This window comes from Lynx rufus, unplaced genomic scaffold, assembly GCF_022079265.1.
Source record: "Lynx rufus isolate CCGP_SWC_20201006 ecotype Redwood Valley unplaced genomic scaffold, mLynRuf1.p SCAF_1, whole genome shotgun sequence".
Classification (NCBI taxonomy): domain Eukaryota; kingdom Metazoa; phylum Chordata; class Mammalia; order Carnivora; family Felidae; genus Lynx; species Lynx rufus.
The window spans coordinates 70,388,796-70,414,458 of record NW_025814823.1 but is presented as its reverse complement, the minus strand read 5'-3'; the positions used below and the strand labels follow the sequence as shown (position 1 = coordinate 70,414,458).

Genomic DNA, 25,663 nt, shown 5'->3' with positions numbered 1-25,663 from the left:
GCACACACAGAGTATTGACCCTTTACCCATGTAGGACTTCATACTGTCCCATTTGCTGGACAATCTTCTGCCATCACTGTCAGGATCCTAAAATCCAGTTTGGTTAAGTCATTGGTGAAATAGGATTCTTTCCCTCTCCAACAGATAGTAACTCATACAACTGCAACTAAAAGGTAACTTAGAAAATCCAGTAAGGAGAGCTTTGTACCTGGGGGAAGAGAGTGGGCAGAAATTAGTACTGCTTGCATTCTCGCAGTGAGCCAGCCATAGCTGTTGAGTCACTGACGCTGTTTGGGCCTGTGACACCTCACTAGTCCTCTCGGTGAACATGGTGTTTGAAGCCAAGACCACTCATCTGTTGGGATGTTTTTTTTCCCTTCCATATTTTCTAGCATTATGGTCCAGAAATTAAATGGGTAGATGGAAGCAAGCCACTGCTGAAAGTTTCAACTCATCTGGTTTCTACCGTGTACACTCAGGTACGGGCTGTTCCATTAGCATTAGTTAGCAATGATTGCTCAGTGAACAAATTTGCATGATCTTTTCGGCAAAAAAACAAAAAAAAATCCTAATTGATATGTTATACGTACATATAAGGCGCTCATATGTACTGACATAAATGAATAGTACAAGTAACGTTTCTCAACTATTTCCTCTTTTGTTGGAGGTTCTTGGAAATCTTTTAAAAATTTTTATCTCTTTTGATGTTTTCATTTTTATATGATCAGTTTCTTAGTCTAAATAAAACATGCATGCTGTAAGAAGCAGGTACTCCTATTTCCACGACATTATGCTAATAGGCCTTCTTTCTTTCTCTTCTTTTTTTCTTCCAGGATCAGCATTTACATAATTTTTTCCAATACTGTCAGAAAACCGAATCTGGAGCCCAGGCCTTAGGGAGTGAACTTGTAAAATACCTTAAGGTATCAGATGGCTTTCTTAGTAACCCCTTTTTAATGAGATTGGAGTAGGTTGGGTTTTCCTTTTGCTGGCGAGGGTCGTTCTTACCTCTCGGGAACCTTATAAGGATGCTCTTAGCTGGGTACTCTCACTTCTCTGTGGTTTTAGATGGTGGCAAGAAGCGGCCTCATAAATAGGACAACTCCAGAGTGCTGTACGTCAACTCTGCTGAAATTAAAATTAAGAATTTAATTAGAAAGAAAAGAAGACGAAAAAGAAAAGAAATAGGACAACTGCTCTGCCTTCATCTTTGTCCCACATGTACTGTTTTTAGGCCCAACCCAAAATACATTGTTCTCTGCCTACAAAATCACACACATACGCAGGCCCTGTCCTCTGAGTGCTCACTGGGTGCAGAGCACAGGGACAAGCACATAAGAAGGAGGGACTTCAGTCCTGCCATTAAGGCATTTCGAGCTCACTGTGGGAGATAACATAACCGTGGCGAATGTGTGCTAGGTGGGCATAAAACAAAACACAACAGAACAGAAAAGAGTGCGTGTGACCATCTTCAGTGTTGTGCAGGCTCCCTGTATCATGAAACAGTGATACCAAGGTGGCGTTTCTCTAGGGGAGTTTTATCCAGAATGTGGTTCAAGGGGAACATTTTAAAAAAGGAGAGTAGTTCAAAGAGCACCCGAGGCGTGGGGACAAAATACCAGACATTTGAGAAATGGAATACGAGTTTGTTTGATTTCAGCAAGGAAAATGGAATGGGGACTTCTGAAGTCACTGCTTTGCCAAGTGTCCTTTCTGGTACCTCATGGAGAGCCGTGTGACTTTAAGAAGAGACTTTGTGTCGGTTTTCTATTGCTGCTGTAACAAATGCTACAGATTTGGTGGCTTCCAACAGCACAAATTTATTTTCTTACACCTCCATAGGCTGAGTTCCTTTCTGGAAACTCTGGGGGTGAATCTGTTTCCTTGCCCTTTCCCGGCTTCTGAAGGCTGTCCTCATTTCTTTGCTTGTAATCCCTTCCTCCATCTCAAAGCCAACTTTTTTACACCTCTGGCCATTCTTTCCTTAGGCACGTCTCCCCTGACCCTCCCCTTCTGCCTCCCTCTTCTGATTATGAAGACCTTTGTGTTGACTTCATGCCCACCTGGATAATCCAGAAGAGTCCCCCCATCTTATGGCCAGCCAATTAGCAGCCCGAATTCCCTTTTGCCCTGTAACATAGTCACAGGTTCTGGGAATTAGGATGTGAACATCTTTGTCCCTTATTCTGCCCGCCACAGGTTCCCGTTGTTTTAGATATACTTCTTCCATCCTTATTTGGAACTGGGTGGAAATTTGTTGGGGTGGTCTACTTTTAAGAAGATAACACAAGTGCCATTCCTTGTCTGTAGAGCTTGCATGCAATGGAAGGCCACGTGATGATCGCCTTCTTGCCCACCATCCTGAACCAGCTATTCCGCGTCCTCACCAGAGCGACCCAGGAGGAAGTTGCTGTCAACGTGACACGGTAAGAGAGGCAGAGAGGTGGATACCTTCTCCCCTTTCGGTCTGTCCTCATCTGGAGCACGATCGTACATATCTGAGATGCTAGTATGTGTTGACCATTATAGTTAAGAAATTTCTTTTGATCCCATGTATAGGGACCCCATCTAATTCCTCGTTTCCTTGTTTCCTGTGGTGCCAGTAACATCATCATTGTTCTACTACTACTGTGTAATAATGAAATGTTTTCATTTTCACATTACTATTCATTGCTTTATTCATTCCTGTGGTGTGTAGGGTCATTATTCATGTGGTTGCCCAGTGCCATGAGGAAGGATTGGAGAGCCACTTGAGGTCATATGTTAAGGTATGTAAAATAAACCGTCCCAATCACTTAAATCTGTGGCTCTCCAATTTTCCTTCTAAGGACTCATTTAAAAAAAAATCTAGTTATTTGGGGGTGCAACTTAATACTTCTGCTTTCTCTTCTATACCTAAAGCCAGTGCTTGTACCTGAACGAGATGAGGTCCAAAGAGGGGCAGCCATTCATTTATTTATTTAATTTTATTTTTTTCAACTACATTTCTCTTAATGGGTTTTGCAAATAATGGTGACGTGGAATTTCAAAGAATTTTAAGTCGCTCTAGGTAGGCCTTTGGTATAGCCTGTTGTTGTCATTTTTCTTCTTCCCAACTAAAATCTGCAGTAAAACTGCTTCTCCCGAGATGAGAAGGGTAGCTCTGTCCGCCATCAAATTAGATAACTATCTGGGACAGCAAGAGATGCCATGGGGCTGAGTGGCAGCAAGTTCTTTGTTTGTGTAACACAGTTCCGTAAACAAGCGGCATTTACCCTTCTGAAAAGTTACACACACGTTCTGTTTAGTCTTAGACACCTCTGTAAATTATGGCTATGGAATCAGTCCCCCAGGGTCAGGGGACACATTCCTCCAAGTCCTTGGGAGGTTGAGTCGTGGGCTGGAAGACCACTGACCTGAGCCAGGTGGTTCCCTAACTGATGGGTTCCCTGGGGGAACCCCTCCCACCTTCTGTTTCCACACCTTCCTCTCCCCGCTGCACTTGCACCTGGGTCCCTGACCGCCATCCCCCTGGGCCTCCCCTGCTTTCAGCCCACCTCCGATAACTGGGGCATTAAAGTATCTCTCCCTTTTCTTCAAAGTATGCGTACAAGGCTGAGCCGTACGTTGCTTCCGAATACAAGACAGTGCACGAAGAACTGACAAAAGCCATGACCACAATTCTCAAGCCTTCTGCCGACTTCCTCACCAGCAACAAACTACTTAAGGTATGTCGAGGGGCCAGGGTGGCTCTGTGATATGGAAACTGATGAGAGAGAATCCAAAATGCCACAGCCAGGGGGTGCCTGGGTGGCTCAGTGGGTTAAGCGTCTGACTTCTGCTAGGGTCATGATCTCATTGTTCATGAGTTTGAGCCCTGAATCTAGCTCTCTGCTGTCAGCACTAAGCCCCCTTTGGATTCTCTGACCCTCCTCAGCTTGCTTTCTTGCAAAATGCCACAGCCGGATCAGTTCACCTTCCTGGTGTGCTTTTAGAGACCATCACCACCTCCTGAAAAGGGGTAGAGTTAGTTCTCGGGGACCAACTTTGCTACGGATACTTGGGTTTCTGATGGAGCTGCAAAATATTACCACATTCAAAGTTCCATGGGCTCTTAAATTTTAAGAAGTCATTATATTCAAATGGGCGGAGGACACTGAGAGATTACAAAGGTGGCATCAGCAGGCGAGGCTCAGCAGAGAGGCGAGATCACAAATCTAATCCAGTGGTGCCTCTTACTGGCTTGTGCCGTGCTGAGCAGATGCACCCAGCTTCCCGGACACGCAAAAGCCAGAAAACAGCTGCCTGCCACTCACCGCTGGTCCCATAATAATTTACTTATCGAGAGGTTCAGCCCTGCTTTTGAGTTACACCTGTTTTGTGTCTGTAACATTGTCGGCCTAAGGGGGTAAACATCTTACCTTCTAAGTTGTTGTTTTTCTTACCAGCATCCTTTTTTGTTTTCTTTCAGTATTCATGGTTTTTCTTTGACGTTTTGATAAAATCCATGGCTCAGCATTTGATAGAGAACTGCAAAGTTAAGGTATGTCCTTTTGTATCGGGCCTTGTGTGGCGGCTCTTAAGGGAGTCTTTTCATTGGGTTTGTGGCCAACGTTCATTAGCCCTTTCTGTGTGCCAGTTACAGTACTGTTCTAACGGCTTTCCAAGTGAGAAAGCGGTTTATTCCATGTGACAAAGCCATCAGGCTATAATAAAGTTCTACCCTTCATTTTGTAGATGAAGATACTGAGGGCAGAGCGAGTTCCTTGCCCAAGGCCACGCTGCCAGCAAATGGAGGGGGCCAGGTTTTGAGACCAGTCTGCCTCCAAAGCTCACTCTCCTGAAGCATGTGTTAAAAAGTCCAAAGTCTTTTCCTTTAAATAGCTCAGAAATCTTCAAGTCTGTTGAAATGAGAGTAATAGTTTATACATTTATTTTAAATGTAATTACCCAGTCTTGAACATTATAGACCTTTCTCAGGGACTAAGCTGAGCGTGTCAGATGCATGTCCTCTAAGCAATGAATGGACTCTGAGATAACTCAGTCTCCCCCAACCAGCCCTTCTCGCTGAGGTGCCTGGGTGTGTGTGACACTCTGGGTCCCTACGTGTCCTCTCTGGACTGATGCCTGTCAGGGTGTGACCGGCCGTTTCTGGCTGTCTGAGGCTCACTGTAGATACATTTTTGTAAGATTCTAATAGGCGAACGCAGTGGCCAAGTCACCGAGTCCCTTTTGAGATGTGCATCCTCTTGGAGTTGCCATAACGACTCCAAATTCTCTCTGCATCGCAATTATGCAGAAGCAGGGCATTGAGCCCATTGAGCCCCATGGAGAGCAGGAGGCCCTGGGGCAGGGAGCTGGTGCCCAGCTTTCTCTCACAGTGAATGAGGGGAGGAGAGGGGAACCATAGGGAGGGAGGGTGAAGTTCTAGGCCACCTGGACCAGGGATCTGGACTCTCAGAGAAAGCCTGGGGAAAGGCTGCTGGATTTTGTCAGGCAGAAGGTTGGCGGCTCAGCACCGAGAGCCACACTTTCCTCTAGTGGAGCAGGCACTAGTGCCTGACCAGGTGGTTTCCTTTTTATTTTTCCCTTTTAATTCCGGTTTTAGTGCCCAGGGAAATGCCAGATGGAAGTGGGCCCTGCTTTCCACAGAGTAATGCACAACTAAATCATGCCAGAATACCCTGCCAAATAAAAACCTAGCAGATTGTCTGCTTGGCAGTATGCAGCTCAGTGTGTGTGCACGCACACACATGCACACACACATTCATGAATGCACACACATGCACTTTTGCATGCATACACACACACGCACACATGCATGCACGAATGCACACCCATGCAATTATGCATGCATGCACACGCACACACATGTGTGCACACATGCACACATATACACACATGTGCATGCACACATGCACGCACTCATACACACATTCATGAATGCACACACATGCACTTATGCATGTATGTACGCACGCACACACATGCATGCACATGCTCACATATGCATGCATGTGCACACATATGCACACACATACACATTCATGAATGCACACACATGCACTTTTGCATGCATGCACGCACACATGCACACACGCACTTACACATGTGTGGGTGCACTCACATATGCACGCATGTACACACACGAATGTGCACACGCTTACACATACATGCACACACGTGCATACACACACATGCACACACGTGGGCCATTTGGATATAGTACTTTTCTGTTAAAAATGTTGTCATATGCAGGATAGGTTGTTGGCCTGTCTTAGTTTGCTTGGGCTTCCGTAGCAAGTACCACAGCCTGGGTGGCTTTAACAATAGAAGTTTATTTCTGCACACTTCCAGAGGCTGGAAATCTGACATCAAGTGCACGTCTCCTCTTCTTGTAAGGACATCAGTCTTGTTGGTTAAGGCCCACTTTAATGACCTTATAGTAACTTAATTACCTCTTTAAAGACCCTATCTCCAAATATGGTCAAATTCTAAGAGATTGTGGGTTAGGATTTCAACATATGAGTTTTGTTGTTGTTGTTGTTTTTAGAGAGAAAGAGTGGAGGAAGGGCAGAAAGACAGAGAGAGAGAGAGAGAGAGAGAGAGAGAGAGAGACAATCTTAAGCAGGCTCCATGCTCAGCACAGAATTGGGCACGGGGCTTTGTCTCATGACCTGAGCCAAAATCAAGAGTCGGATGCTTAACTGACTGAGCTACCCAGGTACCCCAACATACAAATTTTAGGGACACAATTCAGTCTATAACAAGGCCCCACTAGATTTTTCATTATTTTTGGTTTCAAATAAATGTAATCACTTCAGAAAGATTGGTGGCTTGATTATATTTAAAAATAGAACTGATTTGTTCAGAAACTATTCATTGAGAGCCCTTATTTATATGGAGGCTCACAGGTTACAAAGTTAAATGTGGCATGGTTTGTGCCCTCACAAAGTTTAGGTGGGAAAGTGCCCGAATGGACTACAGGAGCGATTGACAAAGAGGTGATGTACACTTCTAAAACACCCACAGAAGCATAAGTACCCAATAACATCTCTTCCCAAGAACTGTAATAGAAAATTAATAGAGTAATTAAATGGCATGTGGTTTTTTCTCAAGGTGCCAAATTAAACCATAGAATCTCAGGGATGGTAGGCGCCTGAAAGCTGCCTCCTGGTCCAGCTCCTCCCATATGTCCCAGAGGTCGAGGTGGAGTATAGACCTGTGAGGTGCCCTGCCCAGGGTCACACAGCTGAGCAGAGCCAAGAACTCGTGCTTGAGTCAGAATCATCCTCTCCCAGATGTTCTGCTGTTTCCAGCCTTATAAACTGATTCTTCCAGCAACTCTGGGAAACAGTTTGTTTTTGGAACTCTTTAGAACAGACTGCTCAAATGCTACCATGCACAACCTTTTCTGTAAGTTAATTATATCTTGGTCCTAAAACAGTATTCAGAGAGTTTTTAGAAGTAGTTTGTTTAAAACTTGTTATCCAGCATAAAAAGAAACACTGGTATCCAAAAGGAGAAAGTTTAACCATAAGATAATTTACTATAAAAAGAGATTCAAAATACCTGCTTGCCACTTTGGAGAGTTTAACATTTCACTTTTCCTCTGACTTCTTCTGTGTCACCTGATCCATGCTGTTCCTTCCCTGAGTCACACGTTATTGATCTAGGGACTTCTCACATATTTTGAAGGCTTTATTCATTTTGCTTCGTATCTTAGGAGTAATGAGTTTTATGTGTTTGAATTAGTTATTTTCATGTTCATCTTTATTTATATCTTAAGAGTTGTATGCCCTAGTCCCTGATCCCAGTGTTCTGAATTTAGGGAACAAGTTCATATTCACCGGGCCTGTGCCATTTGTGATTTCCAAAATCATAATCAAATTCCCTCAGAGTTTTTATACTTTTAGACTGATGATTATTAGTATAATCCAATGTGTTTATAATCCTGACCCTAATTTTTTTTGCCCCCATGGGTGAGTCTTTCTTAAAATGCCATGACCAGGCACGCATTTGTCTAGTAGGGGTACATGGGCCACAGATTCATGTAAGAGCCAGGTAATGCTTTCGCTGGAGCTGAAAGTGCCCTACCCAAAGAATATTTAGCATCAATCAGCATTTGGAGGCATAGTCTATGTTGAGCTGCAGCCTTCAGTGTGCACTCTTGATGTTAACGGGGTCCTTCCATCTGGTGCATATTTATGTAGAGGGATAAATTTGATGCTGGTAGGCTTGCTTCTAATGCTGCATTCTTTTTTTTTTTTTTTTTTCAACGTTTATTTATTTTTGGGACAGAGAGAGACAGAGCATGAACGGGGGAGGGGCAGAGAGAGAGGGAGACACAGAATCGGAAACAGGCTCCAGGCTCTGAGCCATCAGCCCAGAGCCCGACGCAGGGCTCGAACTCACAGACTGCGAGATCGTGACCTGGCTGAAGTCGGACGCTTAACCGACTGCGCCACCCAGGCGCCCTAATGCTGCATTCTTGCTGAAGATGGAGGTGGCCCCGTGTGCCCACCTCCCTATCCCAGCCAGTGTCCGTAGGTGACACGTGCTTGGAATTGACAATTAGCAGTTTTCAAGGAGAATATAAAACAGACCTCATCAAGGTCCACTAAGGAGTTCCCAGCTCTGAACCCCACTCTGCCTCTGTGCTCGACACATTTTAGGTGATTTCTTTTCTATCACTTATATTTAGCAGCTATAATTTCAGCAGACTCTTTTTGAATTTCCTCTCCTCCCACATTGAATCAAGCCAAATTGCTAGCATTCCACAGGTGTACTTCAAAGAAGTTGGAAAATGTGGCATAGGATAGGATGAGTATATCACCTTAGTTAGGTGTTTAGCCTTCAGCCAGTTTTTTTCTGGCCTAATTGAGCAAGGAAAGAGTGTTTACTTGGAAAGTAGGCAAAGAATGGGATGGTTCCTGTTTTAGATGGGCTGCCTGGACTTCCCCTCAACTGTATTTGTAAACACTGTGAACACATGACGGCAGAATGTACAGAATGTCAGTATCCATACTTATGTACATGAGCGCGTGTTTGGAATAGTTGTCTGCTGTGTACAGAGCACTGAGGAGGTCTGCAGGTGGTGTAGATGGTGCATCGTCAGCCTTGAAGTTGATGTACTCCTGGGAGAAAGAAGACATTCAGCCGGGAACTGTTAGAGCACAGGGAAGAAGGTGTATGTGTGAGCTCCAAGATGCTAGATCACTGTAGAGATAGAGGCTTCTCCTGGGCCTATAAGGATGCCACATTTAGGGAGAAGAGAATGAGCATGAGGCAGGAGAAAGAGCTGATGCCCAGGTAAGGCCAGGAAAACGAAGTTTATTAGCTAATAGTCTTTTTTAGTACATCTCATTGAGCCATAATGTAGCCTGTAGAAAAGAGTTCTCTAACCCCTAAGAAGTAGACGAACACAGTAAGGAGAAGAGAACCAAACATTTGAATACCGGTGTGACCCCCTTGTACATGAAGCAGTGATTTGGGCGGCAGCCACTGTTGGAGCCCAGACAGGACATGTGGGACGCGGTGGATCCCGTCGCTGGTGTCTGCAGATGTGGCTGCTAGCGGTGGGGCTCACAGGGTCCTTCGCAGCACGGCCGAATGTGGCTCATCAAGAAGATCCCACTCAGGCTGGGGGCCGGGTGGCAGGAGCTGAGCAGCCAACAGGATGGCACAGAGGTGTCGGGCCCACAGCAGGGTTGGGGGGCACAGGACACAGCATGTCTGCCGGAGGAGGCTGATCTGGTGTGGACAGCTCCTGGGCAGGCAGACCCCACACTGGCAGCAGGTGTCAGAGGAGCAGATGGGGGGTGGCTGGGCCGCTGGGGACGCTGCAGCAGCGCTGAGAGGAGATCCCACAGCAGGACGAGGTCAGGAGTTGGGGTTTTGTTTGGTCTAGAAGTCTCTTAGTGTCTCAGCGTCCTCTCGTCCGAGCTGGCGCTTGAATACCCACCACCCTGGACAGCAGCCCATTATCCTAGATCATTTTCTTCCATTTCAGTGTAGAGTAATCTCTGTAAAAACATCTAATTGCTTTGGTCTTTATCACCTGTTGATGTGTCTTTCCTCACTGTTTTGTTGGCAAATTAGGACTCTTGACAATAGCTGTTTGTCACTGCAAGGAGAGCTCCATTTCAGTCTGCAGAGGCACTGAGTTGACCTCTTATCACCGAGCAGCATTGTTGGTTGGTTGGTATGTTAATCATCCACCATTCATCACCACATTTTCTTTCTTTTTCATAAAAACCTCTTATTGTAGAAATTTTTAAGTAAACATAAAAAGGGAAGGGAATAGTTTGCTGAATCTCATTTCTGAAGCTGTCACTCCCCTTCAACAGTTATATATCCACTTCCACACTTTTTTTAGAGTATTTTAAAAGCAATTACCAAATATTTTATCATTTATTTTTTTAAGATTATTTATTTATTTTTGAGAGAGAATGAGCAGGGAAGGGACACGGAGAGGAGAGAGAGAGAGAGAGAGAGAGAGAGAGAGAGAGAGAGAGAGAAAACCCCAAGCAGGCTCCAGGCTGTCAGCGAGCAGCCCCACCTGGGGCTCGATCCCACGAACCATGAGATCATGACCTGAACCGAAATCAAGAGTCAGACCAACTGAGCCACCCAGTTGCCCCTATTTTATCATTTCATCTGTAAAAACTTGAATGTGTTATCTCTAACTGATGAAGCCTTCAAAAAAGATGTAAGCAGTGTACCATTATGACACTCAACAAAGTTAGCGACATTTCTTCATTATCATCTGACACCCTGTCTGTATTCACTTTTCCCCAGGTGTCTCTGAAATGTCATTTTACAGTTGGCTGGTCTGAGTCAGGATCTAAACATAGTCTGCACATTGCATGTGGTTGATATGTCTCTGAAGTCTCCTGGATTTTCAAACTGTTCCTTGTCATTTGTTTGCTTTTTAATGCAGTGTTTTTGTTGAAGAAAGTGGGCCATTTGTCCTGCAGAATTTCCCACACTATAACCTCGCAGTGTTATGTGACATGGGCCTTTGTCCCCTGTGGTTCCTGTAAACTTGTAGTGATGTTGAGGCTCAATTCAATTTAAGTTCGATTTGCTCTTTAGCAAGGATACTTCATAATTGGTGCTACTGCATCATATCGGGGGGCATTCAGTGTCTGGTTGTCCCATTCTGAGTTTTGATAACAGTGACTAATAGGTTAAGAGGTGCCCATACATTATTGAGTTCCCTGTCCACTTTTAATGGTTTAAGCAGCCATTGACTGAGACCCGTTATGAAGGCCTCAGCGATCTCTTGAGAGACCTTTTTTCAGGAGTAGGCAGCTTGGGTGTCAGGCAGTCAGGCCTGGTGGCTCGAGTTGGCCTAGCTTGGAGTCCAGGAAGCTGATCATTTACTGAGGCTGACACCTCAGGATATAGAGTTATTGGCTGTACATATGGAACAAAATCCCTTTGGAATTTCTAATTTTACTGTTCTGTTTTGGAAGGAAAGTAAACTTTAAATACTTACTATTATTACTTGATCCTTCCCTCACTGGATTCTTGAGTTTAAAGAAGTTTACAAAGATTGTCTTATTATTGGTTTGAGAATTAAGATTATTATAAAGCTATTGATATTTCAAAATTCACAATAGATTCTGGGATTTAATGCATAAAATAATGCATGCTTTCATGTCAGAAATACCTAGATTTCTAGTTTTAGAAAATACTGTTTCTTTGGTTTGGCTGCTGCAGAAAACCACAAAATAATGGCTTAAGTAAGACAAAAGTTTCATTTTTCTCTTTTGGAAATTTATTAGCCAGTAGGCAGCTCTGAGAGTGGGGGAGATTGTCCCCCCAAGGTCGTTCAGGGACTCAAGCTCCTGTCCAATTATCCAGCCCAGGTGTTAACCTCATCTGCATGGTTGAAGCGCTGGCCCTCATTCCAGACAGTGGTAAAGAAGACTTGGAAGGCAAGCAACCCCTTTTATGGACATGGCTGAGAAAGCACACAGTCTTTATCTTACAGCCCATTGGCCAGAACTCAGTCACATGGCCCTTCTCTGGCCTCAAGTTAGGCTGGGAAATGTAGTCGCTAGCTGGGCAGCAGCATGCTGGAGGGGTTCCTCCATTAAGAGGGAGAAGGAAAGGAGGGATACTGGAGTTCAGGTAGTACTTACTGAGTCTCTCTAAGCTTTAGTTTTCTCATTTGTAAAATGGGGATGAAAATACACCCCAGTTGTGACTTTTAGAATCGCACGCATGAGTGGATAAATGTCATGGAACATCTAATTCAGTCCCTTCACATTTCAGGCTCTTAGTAAATTGTTCCATTTATTGGGCACGTGGGTGGGGAACCAAAGCATCAAAGAGCAGAAAGAACACAGGCCTTGGACTCATGGTAGATCTGGGTTTGAATCTTTGTTACTTGTTAGTTGTGTGACTAAAGACTCATTTACCTGGCTTCTCTAACCATCTGTAAAATGAGGGTTAAAACTTACAAGAATTGAATGAAAAAGCACATAAAAATATGTACTAGCGTGATGCCTGATGGGTAGAAGGTACACAGTCCGTGATAGGTAGTTGCTGAGATCTGAGTATAATTTTGTAGGTAAGCATTCCTGATGGGGAAGAACTGTTATGTAAAGTTAATTTGAAGAGGACTGTTTCTTTTTCTTTTTCAATATTTATTTATTATTTTGAGAGAGTGAGAGAGAATTCATGAGTGTGCACACAAGCAGGGGAAGGGCAGAGAGAGAGGGAGAGAGAGAATCTCAAGCAGGCTCCTCACTGTCAGTACAGAGCCTGACTTGGAGCTCGATCTCTCGAATCATGAGATCATGACCTGAGCAGAAATCAAGGGTCAGATGCTTAACAGACTGAGCCACCCAGGTGCCCCTGAAAAGGACTGTTTCTAAGCAGAGTCAGCTGGTGACATACAGTCTCTGATCTGTTTATTTTCAGTTTGAATACTTGAAGCTTAAACCTGAGCCATTACTTTCTAAAGAGATCTCTGAGAGGTATAGGTATTCGAGCCACCAAAAGTGCTCAGTAAAAACGCAGCTCTGATGAGAATTTCTGGGAGTAGAGGCACATCTCCACATTTTTAGAAGTACCTCCAAGGGGATCTTCATCACCCCAAAGTTTAGGATCTCCAGTCTAATCCACAGCGCTTTATGAAGTATTAGAATACCTGTATACAGTATTTTGAGAGAAGAAAGAATAATTTCTCTTATCTAATTTTAGATAAAGAAGATTTGAGCTCTGGGTTTTTTAAAATGGACTCAGGAATGAGATTTTTTTTTCCCCAGAGGGTTGCAACTTTAGAAATAATTAGTGTTTGCTCTAAATTCTTTTTAGTTATTGCGAAACCAGAGGTTCCCTGCATCTTATCACCATGCTGTGGAAACTGTTGTGAATATGCTGACGCCACACATCACTCAGAAGTTTCGAGATAACCCAGAGGCATCTAAACATGCAAACCACAGTCTTGCTGTGTTCATCAAGGTGAGGGCAGAAGGGCACAGGGCGTCAAGTGGCTAAAATGTTCATTCTAGCAGTGACCAATATATGGTAGGTGCTCAGTAGATGTCAATGGTATGTTTTTATGCTAAAGGATAAACTTATTAACAGTAAATGCTGATTTGAACCCAACTTTTTTTTTTTTTTTTTTTTTTTTTAGAGAGAGTAACAGAGAGCAAGCAGGGGAGGGGCAGAGAGAGAGGGAGAGAGAGAGAATCCTAAGCAGGCTCCATGCTCAGCACAGAGCCCAGCTTGGGGCTCCGATCTCATGACCTGAGCTGAAATCAAGATTCAGATACTCAACCCACTGAGCTACCCAGGCGCCCCTCAACCCAACTTAAAAAAAAAAAAAAAGTTGGTGCCTAAATACTTACCTTTCTGGGATGTTTTCTCCACAGAGATGTTTCACCTTCATGGACAGGGGCTTCGTCTTTAAACAGATCAACAACTACATCAGCTGCTTTGCTCCTGGAGACCCGAAGGTAGCTTGTGTGTTACAGGCTGCTCTTACAGACATCCAGAAACCCACCTGTTTCTCTGGGCTCACATGACAATTTTCTTTCAGTCCCGCCAGAGGCACTATTGTCCCCTCTTTTGGAGTTACTATCTAGTACTAACTAGTACGGGTATTAATGTGTGGGGTATTAGGAATACAGTAATTCTGAATATAAAATACATATACGTCTTGATTTTCTCATAAATATCCAAGATGACTTCTCCACTGTAAAATTAAAAGTGTAAGGGTTGGAAATCATAGTTTACTTAACAAAGTAATGGAAGTAAGCACATAGACTTTGTCTAGAATTATCTGTCTCTTCCCTAGTGTGTCTATTTTAAAGCTCTGCCTTACTCATTTTTTAATGGTGTTAAGTCTGTGTCTATAATTATAAGCTGCCTGAAATCCTTTTTTGAAGTAGGAGAAGCATAAAGAATAAATGTCCTAAGAGTCAGTGGAGGACATTGTTTAATGAAATACATTCCCAGTTTTCAAACAAATCCCTACAGCCGTTCTAAAATCTGTAACATAGCATAGAACATGCGGTTTTAAGAGGGTCATGAAGCTAAAGACTGGGTGTATGATTTCTAACAGGTTTTTAGGGTGCTGTGTATTCGGTGAGGTATTTATCTTTGACCATTGTTTCCTGCAGACTCTCTTTGAATACAAGTTTGAATTTCTCCGTGTGGTGTGCAATCACGAACACTATATACCTTTGAATCTCCCCATGCCATTCGGAAAAGGCAGGATCCAAAGATACCAAGGTAATCTATCTCTACATACATTAATCTGAGTCTTTTCACAAGAAGAGCCATCCATTTTTAATAAGAAAAGAGAATGGACTCAAATGTGACCTTGGAATTTTCTAATTTTTTTTTTATTGATGAGTTCATTTTTTTCTTGTTAAATTTCCATAAAAAAAAAAAACTATTGGTAAAGTGTTGTGTGGGAACTTACTCGCCAGCAAACTTACTAGACTGCAGGTCATGTCGGTGAGGCCCTATTTCGCTGAAAAATTCCTTTGCTTAAATAAAAATCCATTTTACTTAACTGTAGTTTATTTTTTGATTTGTTTCACTTTTCCTTTTTTCTTATGAATTAGCTTTTCTTTCACCAACTGTGGAGTCAAATGACACTCCTGTAGGTAGGTGTGGGTGTGACCGCTTGCTTTCTTGCATTTTCCTCCTTCAAAAGAAAGAGAATGCAAGTCATTGCCGAGATGCTTACGTATGCTCTCCATTTCGGCGGTTCCCATATGCTATTTGGATTAGTTCTCAAATTCACGATAAACCAGTGAATTTACTCTCAGAGCGGCTAAGATATTGCTGTAACACCCCCGGGGTGGGCATCTGGGTTTTTGCTCCTGGGGTCCCTAGGTCCTCTAGGATACCCCTTTAAGAAGTCATACAAACAAAAAGCCCTGCTTTACTCCAGAAATGTCCTGTTCCGCCATTTTCATAGTCCTTGTCCGTAGTGGTGGCAGGGACCTGAATCAGGAGCCACATGGCTTTTCACATGCGTTTTACGTTTGCATGTTGAGTCTTTAACTGTCGTGTATCTTAAAGTTCGAAGAGAGGAAACTCATCGAGATTTCTTTGTCTTCACTAAGCCAAACGAAAATAGTCTGTCAAGTCTGTCAAGTGGTATTACTGAGTTTAGTGTCTTGTGTGTGCTGGGGATGACTTATGCTAAAAGGGAGAAAAAGCAGAAGGATGTCCCCAAACTATTAATGACACCTAAATCAACAGCCTCGGGAACTCAGAAACACACAAAAGCATTCATTCGGACACATAAATGTCTTTCCCCAAGACAGACTTGGACTGCCTTTTAAGGAGCAAGCAGGGGGATCGGGGCCCTGGTGTGGGCATTCATGCATTCAACAAATATTTAGCTGGCACCAAGGGTGGCTAGGGTACCCATGACTTTGGGATGCAGTCATGGACTAGGGGGATGAAAATGCCTGGCTGTTTTACCGAAGTGAAATATGTGGCATGTTAGTGATGAGCGCTAAGGAGAGAAAACTAAAGCAAGGGGCAGGGGTATGAAATGGGCAGGGGGGCATCTGAGAGAGGGTGGCCAGGAAAAGCCTCACTGCGAAAGGTGACTTTGGGGTGATAATTGGCAAAAAGCTGGGTGAGGCGGGGGTGAGCATCCTGGGTCAAGGGTCAGGTGCCCAGCAGACTCAGACAAGCTCTTAGTAGATTGTCAGAGTATTTGGGACCAAGAGGGGCTACCCTGGCAGCTGGATGTGGGTCACCTATAGATAATATACCTTATGACACTGATAGGAGTCCATGTTTTGAGCATTCTCCTTCCTTTCCCTTCTCACCTGTTTCCCCCTTCTCTGTACACATGCACGCACACATATGCAGTTAAACCCACAGCTTTCTCCTAAGGGTTTTATGTGAATTCAAGCTATGAACTGTCATTTGAGTAAACAGAGCTTAAAACAGTCGTAAATAGTGGACATGATTATTCTGGAAAGATGGATACTTTTTCCCTGGCCTTCTGCATAGGACTTGGGTCGGTATTTTGGATAGGTTTAGAAGTAACTAATATGGAATAAAAGTCAAAGAAGGGGTCTATAGATTTTCCTCTAATAATGGATTCAATATAAGAATTGAGATTCTAGCTACAGCTTACTGAAAGGTGTATTTCAACTTGAGAGTGATGTGTAGTCGCCTTTTTAATTTTTTTTTATTTTAATGTTTATTTTTAAGAGAGAGAGACAGAGTGAGCAGGGGAGGGGCAGAAAGAGAGGGAGACACAGAATCTGAAGCAGGCTCCAGGCTCTGAGCTGTCAGCACAGAGCCTGATGCAGGGCTCGAACTCACGGACTGTGAGATCATGACCTGAGCCGAAGTTGGCTACCCAACCGACTAAGCCCCCAGGTGCCCCTGAGTTGCTTTTATTTACCCTCCTTCAGTAGATTTCACATTTCCTTCTATTTGTTCTCCATAAGAGATACCAGTTTTATCACTTACCTTGCTGATGACTTACTAGTTTAGCTTGGTGCTTTGTGTATTTCAGTTTTAGTTTATATTAGTTTTTTAAACTTACTTATAGAGGTATAGAAGTACTGAGTAAATTTTTAAAAATTCTATGTTAAGGAAGTTCTTCATTCAGTGATAGCAGAATAAATAGGTTATATGCTAACATGTTCTTTTTAAACACATTGGGTTTTAATGAGAGCATATAGGCTTTAATGACCAGAAAATGGATTGATGAACTCAAGTAGTAAAGAACAAATATTTTAATAGACTATGTGTATTTATTCTTTCTTTAGTGACATGTTTGTTAGGTACAAATTACTTCTCCATAATGTCAGTTAGACAATCACTTTATTTTCTATTTCACATTCATAACCAAATTTCATTTGTAGTATAACATGTTGTGTATTCCAAAAATTAGTACTACAACTATTCACTAACTTAATATTTATGCAAGATGTAACATCTTCTAAAATCAAAGTCCAGTACAATTATCTGTATTTAAATTTTGTTTAAGAGTTTGATGTGATAACTAGAGCAGTATGTTTTTTTTAAAGTTAATTTATCTTTGAGAGGGAGGGAGAGACAGAGGGCAAGTAGGGGAGGGACAGAGAGAGAGGGAGATAGAGAATACGAAACAGTCTCCTGGCTCTGAGCTGTCAGCACAGAGACCGACCGGGGCTCGATCTCACAAACTGTGAGATCATGACCTGAGCCACCCAGGAGCCCCAGGAATTAGAGCAGTATTTTAGATAATCCACCTTTTCCCGAGTGAAGTTAAGTTTAATCATCTGTTGACACACAGGGTGGGCTAAATGCAGAGGGTGGGTTTGGCTTGTTTTATTCAAAGTGCATTATAGCCTCTGGAACTAAAGCAGTTTCTGTCCCTCATTTCAGATCTCCAGCTTGACTACTCATTAACAGACGAGTTCTGTAGAAACCACTTCTTGGTGGGGCTGTTGCTGAGGGAGGTGGGGACCGCCCTCCAAGAGTTTAGGGAGGTCCGACTGATTGCCATCAGCGTGCTCAAGAACCTGCTGATAAAGCATTCTTTTGATGACAGATATGCTTCGAGGGTGAGTGGACCCCAGTGGAAGGAAATATGGATTGGTAAATGTCCTTCATTTTAAGTATTACAGAGAAAGTAACCAATTAGAAAATTAGCGGTAACCTCACTAAGACCCTTCGCTGTTTACACAGTAAAATCTAATAGTCTTCATAGCAAGGATCCGAATACAGGAGGTGGCCAGTGCCAGCTTGGTCCATCGTGAAATTCTCAGAGCCTTGGGGTAAACTTGCACTGTGTGCCTTTGTTTCAGAGCCATCAAGCAAGGATAGCCACTCTCTACCTGCCTCTGTTTGGTCTGCTAATCGAGAACGTGCAGCGGATCAACGTGAGGGATGTGTCACCCTTCCCCGTGAACCCCGGCAGTGTACGTAAGCACATACATCTAGGTACAGTCTGCATTCGTCCCTGTGGCTGCCCTAACCAAGTCACACGAACTGGGTGGCCAAAAACAACAGAATTTCATTCTTTCACAGTCAGGAGGCCAGAAGTCCGAAATCAAGGTATCCACAGGATTGGTCCCTTCTGGAGGCTCCGTGTGAAACGTCTGTTCCATGCCTCTCTCACAGCTTCCGGTGGTTGCCCCAAATCCTTGCGTTCTTTGGCTTGTGGCCATATTGTTACAGTCTCGGCCTCCGCCTTCACAGGGCCTCCCCCCTGGCGTGTATCTGGGTCTCTGATGTCCTCTTCTTTTCTCATAAGAACACAGTAATTGGATGTAGGCCTCCTAATCCAGGATGACTTCATTTTACCTTCCATCTTCATCACATCTACAAATAAGGTCACATTCCGAGATTCTGTGCGGGTATGAATTTGCAGGGGACACATCCATTCTTTTTTTTTTTTTTCCTCCACCCAAACCATAATAGTCCATAGTACTCTTGTTTAACTGCATTTCTGGCTAAGATGGAGCCAGTCTATTAACCTTCAACTGTTAGGTTGAAAATCATTATTCAAACCATGCTTTCCTGCTGGACCATATCTTGTAAGATATAAGGACCTTCACTGCACTGTGTATTCAACAAAAATTTATGGGGAGAGGAGGTTAAAAGAAAAAAGCATAGTTCTAACCTGTGTACTATGAGAGCTCAGTGCTAGTAACCCTAATTCTGATAGTAACATGCTAACAAGTCGTGGAAAAGCTACGTCTTGGGGCTAGAGTTTCTCAGTGTCTGTAAAATTAGAAAGTCAGACTAGATGTCAGGGAGGCCAACCTGAGTGATACAAGGCCCCACCTCCAAGAACAGGCATCTGAATTTATATTATCCTCATGCAGTCATTGGAAGATATATTGGAAATTAAGTTGATTGAAGGATGATCCCAGAGATGATCTCAAAATGTTTGGGTTGGGGACTGTCTACCATTCATTTGCATACATACTACCAGTGCAGCGATCTTCTTTTCGCTTTTATCCTGGACCCGTGAACTGGCTCAGGTGTTAGTCTTGCCGCTTTGTGATTATGGCATACCCTGGGGGAATTGTCGTGTGTGTTTCTGTCCCTTTCCCCCCCCCAGTGCTGCACCGTCCCATTTTTTATACTGTCTGTCCTCTTCTGGACACATCTCCTAAATCAAGGCATGCTGAGATACCCCGTATGTGTAGAATGGGTTCTGTAGTTCCAAAGGGCACTGTCCTTAAATAAGATGCCCCGCACTAATCTCATGCTGTATGTACAACATTGTATTCACACGTGCATCCTCTGAACCTGTCTGCTTTTCTGATCTGGATAAGTCATTCAGGGTATAATGCTATCTCTCTGTACTGCTTCAATCCTGAGAAAATCAGTAAAATCCCTTTTATCACATGACTTCAAAATTAACATAATTCGTCCACTGACTGGGAGTTCACACGAAGCTGCAAGCTTGCAGAGCTTTCCAGTGCTGCTCATTTGGGAGGATTTCCCATGTTCCAGTTAGAAGGGGCATGTGAGGCTTTTTTCCCTGAGGAAGTAACATTCCACAACAATCTAAAGAAATGTTGGGCATCGGAGGTCTGGAAAGGGAACGTGCTAGACATTTTGGGGAAACAAATAGTGACTTTATGGGCCGAGGCTGCGCTGTCCCCAGTTTCGTGCCTGGTCTGCTGCCTCTGCCAACCTCCTCCCTCCGCTCCACGCGGTGCACCTGCTTCTCCCACGCAGCGTGTCCGTCTCGGCCACGTGTCCCCTGCTGACATGTGCCTTCACACTTCCAAGAGCAGCCAACGACTCTTCTAACGTCGTCTTCAACTATTTCTTTTCCCTCTCCCCTTGGGCAGACTGTGAAGGAGGAATCGCTTCCGCTGCCAGCTGCGAACCCGCTGGTGACTCCGCAGAAGCCTGGGATCGCTCTGGACAACAGCCTGCACAAGGACCTGTTCGGCGCCATCTCTGGCATCGGTAACGTTTCATGCTCTGTTTGCTTCTCCCTGGTCTCATTCTGAAAGCGCCTTCATCCTGCAGTGTGGGAGCCACTCCGACTTTCAAATTAGAACCTTAAAGTCTGAGTTTCTCCCTTGAATGTTCTTCTTCTGGTTTTAATATTTAATGAATGAAACCCCTCAACTCTACACTGAAATACAGACCCTCCAAATTCTCCTGCACTGCAAATTCAGTATACTTAATCACATATCTGTGCTGTTTGCTTTTTGTTTTTGTTAATGCTTAAGTTACCATTCAAAACTTTCAGGGGCACCTGGGTGGCTCAGTCAGTTAAGGATCCGACTCTTGGTTTTTGGCTCAGGTCATGATGTCCTGGTTTTGTGGGTTCAAGCCCCGTATGGGGCTCTGTTCTGGCAGCACTGGAGCCTGCTTGGGATTTTCTCTTTCTCTTTCTCTCTGCTGCCCACCCCACCCCCGCCCCTCACCCCAACTCCCACTGTCTCTGTCTCAAAAAAAACCCCAAAAAACAAAAACTTAAAGCTTTCAAATTGGATTATGTTTCTAGAAAAGGAGGATCTTTGCAGATGTGGGGGGGTGGTGGTGCTGTGGGTAGGATTTATTTGTGGTGATAGTGATTTTGATGAACTATGATAGAATAATTACTGAGGAGATAGTGGTCTCTGGTGAGAATGCAGTTCTAAAATCAGTTTTCTAAAATCGTTCCTAGAAGATTATTTTCTCTCTGACATATTGTAAGAGCCATTCCCATGGAGAAGAAAGCAGCTGGGATAGATCGAGATTCAAACTGAGTAGTTCTGTGTAAGAAAATACCTGAGAAATGTACTTATTTTTTTTATTTATTCACTGTATACGTTGTTTTCTTTTTTATATATAGTTTTTTTATTTTATTTTATTTTTTTATAATTTACATCCAAATTAGCATATAGTGCAACAGTGATTTCAGGAGTAGATTCCTTAGTGCCCCTTACCCATTCAGCCCATCCCCCCTCCCCCAACCCCTCCAGTAATCCTCAGTTTGTTCTCCATATATATGAGTCTCTTATGTTTTGTCCCCCTCCCTGTTTTTATATTATTTTTGTTTCTCCTCCCTTATGTTCTTCTGTTTTGTCCCTGAGAAATGTACTTATTAAAACTCTGACTAACTGAGCACCTGCACCAGCCCCTTCCTAAAGATAATGTTACGAAACATAGATGTGTCTTCGTACCATTGTCATGGATAATCACTTTATTCCGTCTTCATTTCTCTCTTTCACTACGCTTTGAATCAATAAAGCATCCTGCCGTGACCAGTGCTGGGAACACCCAGGAATGGAATTAACTCACAGGACAGAATAAAGGGCAGTCCTCTCAGCAAATTAATTTTCAGGAGTGTAGTTCATTCTAAATTTATGTCTTTACCTTTTGTGTTGATCTTTTTTAAAAAAAAAAAATTTATTTTGAGAGAGAGAGAGAAGGGGAGGGGCAGAGAGAGAGAGAGAGAGAGAGAGAGAATCCGAGCAGGCCCGGTGCTGTCAGCGCAGAGCCCGACTCGGGGCTCAATCCCATGAACCTCGAGATCATGACCTGAGCTGAAATCAAGAGTCATTCAACTGACTGAGCCACCCAGGCGCCCTTGTGTTTGATGTGAAGATGCTGTTTCATGTAGATGATGAAACTGAGCAGAACATAAAGTCAGAAACCCCACACCATGCCCAGATTTATCCTACAGTACCCAACCCTTAATCTTATTTATGCTTATGTATTTTTAATTTTTTTGATGTTTATTTTATTTTTGAGGGAGAGACACAGAGAGCGAGCAGGGGAGGGGCAGAGAGAGAGAGGGAGACACAGAATCTGAAGCAGGCTCCAGGCTCTGAGCTGTCAGTACAGAGTCCAACGTGGGGCTCGAACTCACAAACTGTAAGATCATGACCTGAGCTGACGTCAGGCATTTAACCGACTGAGCCACGCAGGTGCCCTATAATTTTTCATAGTTATAGTTGTCTCATTAGGTGTCATAAAGATTAAATGAGTTAATTCATGCAGAATGCTCAGAATAGAGACTGGCATGTGATGTTTGCACTTGCCTCTCTCCTGGGGCCTTCACTCTGTCTTCTTCGCCCTGTTCTGCCCACACACCCAGCCACTGCTTCAGGAGCGGGAAAGGGTCTTTCCTGGGAAGATTTGGTCTGCAAGAGTTCATAGCACTGGCTTTAAAGTCACACAGAGGCGGTTTTGAATCCATACTCTGTCATTTACTAATTGCCCTGGGCACTGTGTCTCTCCTCTTCACCATCGGTGTCCACATCAACAGAGTCGCGGTGAGGGGTGGGAAGCTCATAGATGTGCACAGTGCTCAGCATGGTGACACTTGGTGTTGTCATCTGCCTGCATTATAACAAACACATTTCTTCAGTGTCATGCACGCTTTGGGATATACTCTCAGTAGCCAGTTTCAGGACTCTCGCGGCCCAGGAATGTGTTGAAATCTTACCTCCTTGACCAGTACTCTGTAGGATTCAAGACTTTATGGAAATTACCAAACTCGAATGAAGTGATGCTTTGACTCTGCATTTATTCTCCAATTCCGCATTCACCTTGTTAGGGTGTGGGATGCCTTGAGAATGTAAAAATGAGCCATTGGGTATCATTAGCAAGACTCAAATGGCATTAATGACCTTCAGTTGCTCTGTGTTCATGATGAAGTTGTGAAAAGTATTTGAGACTAATTTAATCCCTTTCTCTTTCTTAAATTTAAAGATCTGAATCCACTTTTCATAGCAATTCACCATAACAGACTTACTTATACTCAAGCTTAATGTCTATTACCCCCATCTTTATTTTATTTTTTTTATTTTTTTATTTTTGGGACAGAGAGAGACAGAGCATGAACGGGGGAGGGGCAGAGAGAGAGGGAGACACAGAATCGGAAACAGGCTCCAGGCTCTGAGCCATCAGCCCAGAGCCCGACGCGGGGCTCGAACTCACGGACCGTGAGATCGTGACCTGGCTGAAGTCGGACGCTTAACCGACTGCGCCACCCAGGCGCCCCCCCCCATCTTTAAATACTTAAATCTTTCTTCCTTATAGGAATGCCTTCCAGAAAAGCCCCCACCTTTGAACTGAGTTTGCTAATTGTTTTCTGGTAGCTTGAGCAACTCTTCTTTTATTCTTAAAGGAGTTTCCAGTTAACTTTAGTCCTAGTACCTATCCTTTGAGAGCAGACTTTCTCCTTACATCTCTATTTAGTAGAAATCCTTGAGAAAGCACCTTCCGCAGTTGTTTTTAAATGCCTTTGGAATGTGGTGCATGAAGATTTCTAGAACGGATTCATTGCCTGGATGAAAACTGCTCTGAGATTACATTTGCTTTAAAAGGTACACATTCTCTGGGTGCCTGGGTGGCTCAGTCAGTTGAGCATCTGACCTGATTTTGGCTCAGGTCATGATCTCATGGTTGTGCGATCAAGTCCCTTGTCAGATTCTGCACTGGGCGTGGAGTCTGCTTGAGATTCTGTCTCTCCCTTTGCCCCTCCCCCACTTGCACACTCTCTAAAAAAATTAAAATTTTAAAAATAAAATAAAAGACACGCCTCTTAGACTCAGGGTTTCTTTTTCCATCTACTCAGTGTTTTGCACTGGGCTGTCTGTACAAAGAAGACAGAGGTGAATTAAACTTCTTTCCATTTCACTTACATGTTGTTTAAGATTTTTAAAGGTTAAGCACTGGACTGAGATATTACACACACATGCACACACACACACACACACACACACACACACACAATGGGAACATAGTTCTACTAAGCATGCTGATTTTGATTTATTGCATTTCCATCTGTTTGCCTTAGATTAGGACTCCGTTTCTGGAACTGATCCTAAAACTCTGGGAATTTAGAGTCTAATTTTGCTTTACTGAGGACCTCTTTCTCATGATCATTATGTTCTACATTAAATATGAAGCCTGGTTATATTAGGAGGACTATAATTAAAATTCAGTCATAATGTGTGTTTTATCTCTAAGTATAGAAAAAGGCTCTAGATTTTTCATAGATTTTTGCCTTTTCCCCATGACAGTCAATCACACAGCTTCTGCCCTGGGATGGGGCAGCGGGGGGCCAATGGTTTACATATTCCAGCCATCACTTGCATGTTCCAATTCCCCTGGCTCTTTTCTTAATTTTAATATGCTGAGTCAGTTTCAGGGATGGCCGTAGTGTCAGGTGAAGGGTGGGATTAATTTAGAAGCAGCTCATTCCAGCAGCTCATTTGCATCTGGAAATCTGAAAACCCCGGCCTGTTCCTAGCATTAGGGAATGGCATCTTCAGCCTGGGTGTGGGAGGCTGTGCTCGCTCATGCAGTGTGCACAACCAGCCAGGCCATTTGGGTTCAGCACGAATGTGGAAGTTTGACAGTCGTTTTAAATTATGTGAGTGAGGTACTTAAGTCTTATCTAAGCAGGAAGTCCATCCATTACTTTTAAAAATTCCATAGTAATGAGGTGTAGGGGCTGATTTCTGCCTTCAAATGCTATTTTTTCACGGATGTCACAAATTTTACTTCTAAGTTAAATTTCATTTCTGCTCGTAACTGTTGCAGAGATTCCCAACCATTCTCAGTTTGCAGCATGCTTACCGTCACAGTGAGTTTTCTTTGGAGTCCCCAGGCCAGAATGAAACACCCAGCAGTTCTGTTGATAAGGTGCTTACAGCCAAAAAAACCTAAAAAGGTTTTTTTTCTTTAATGTTTATTTATTTATTTTGAGAGAGAACATGAGCTGGGAGGGGCAGAGTAAGGGAAAGAGTGAGAGTCCCAAACAGGCTCCACACTGTCAGCACCTAGTCCTGTGCAGGACTCGATCTCACAAACTGTGAGATCATGATGTGAGCCAAAACCAAGAGTCAGATGCTTAACTGACTGAGCCACTCAGGTGCCCCAAAATAACCTAATAAGTTCTCATATCTGAACAACTTAGTAGGCATTTGAAAAATACATAAATTTAAAGGAAAATCATTTTAATTTTAATAACCACACCACAGGTATTACCAATGAGATGTGTATGCCTGGTAGGCACTGGCCAGCTTCTCAGCTGGAATCAGACTGCTCACCACCATCTTCACGTTCCTGGTCCGCAGTGATTTTTCACCCAGTACTTGCTTTTAATCACAGCAGCCGCCAAATACCTAGCTTCACAAAGACACGACATCATCGAAAGGAATGTAGCACGATCTAACATGGAAACTACAGTTTCAGCAGATGTCATGTATCACTGTGTTTT

General features: G+C 43.5%; 1 protein-coding gene across 12 annotated transcripts in view; it reads left to right on the top strand.

Moving 5' to 3' along the window:
* The window catches only part of DOCK9 (dedicator of cytokinesis 9), a 290,859-nt gene that overhangs the window by 202,841 nt on the left and 62,355 nt on the right, over positions 1–25,663 (top strand). For all 12 annotated transcript variants that reach the window (XR_006962383.1, XM_047081304.1, XM_047081324.1 and 9 more), the window contains exons 22-33: positions 393–479; positions 834–923; positions 2,311–2,426; positions 2,699–2,768; positions 3,582–3,707; positions 4,451–4,522; positions 13,312–13,458; positions 13,872–13,955; positions 14,622–14,733; positions 17,857–18,035; positions 18,279–18,392; positions 20,283–20,403. Coding sequence is in view for 11 of the 12 variants with exons in the window: in XM_047081304.1 (XP_046937260.1) it covers positions 393–479; positions 834–923; positions 2,311–2,426; positions 2,699–2,768; positions 3,582–3,707; positions 4,451–4,522; positions 13,312–13,458; positions 13,872–13,955; positions 14,622–14,733; positions 17,857–18,035; positions 18,279–18,392; positions 20,283–20,403 (1,318 nt within the window). In the remaining variant the exon portion in view is untranslated. The remainder of the gene's footprint in view (positions 1–392; positions 480–833; positions 924–2,310; positions 2,427–2,698; positions 2,769–3,581; positions 3,708–4,450; positions 4,523–13,311; positions 13,459–13,871; positions 13,956–14,621; positions 14,734–17,856; positions 18,036–18,278; positions 18,393–20,282; positions 20,404–25,663) is intronic.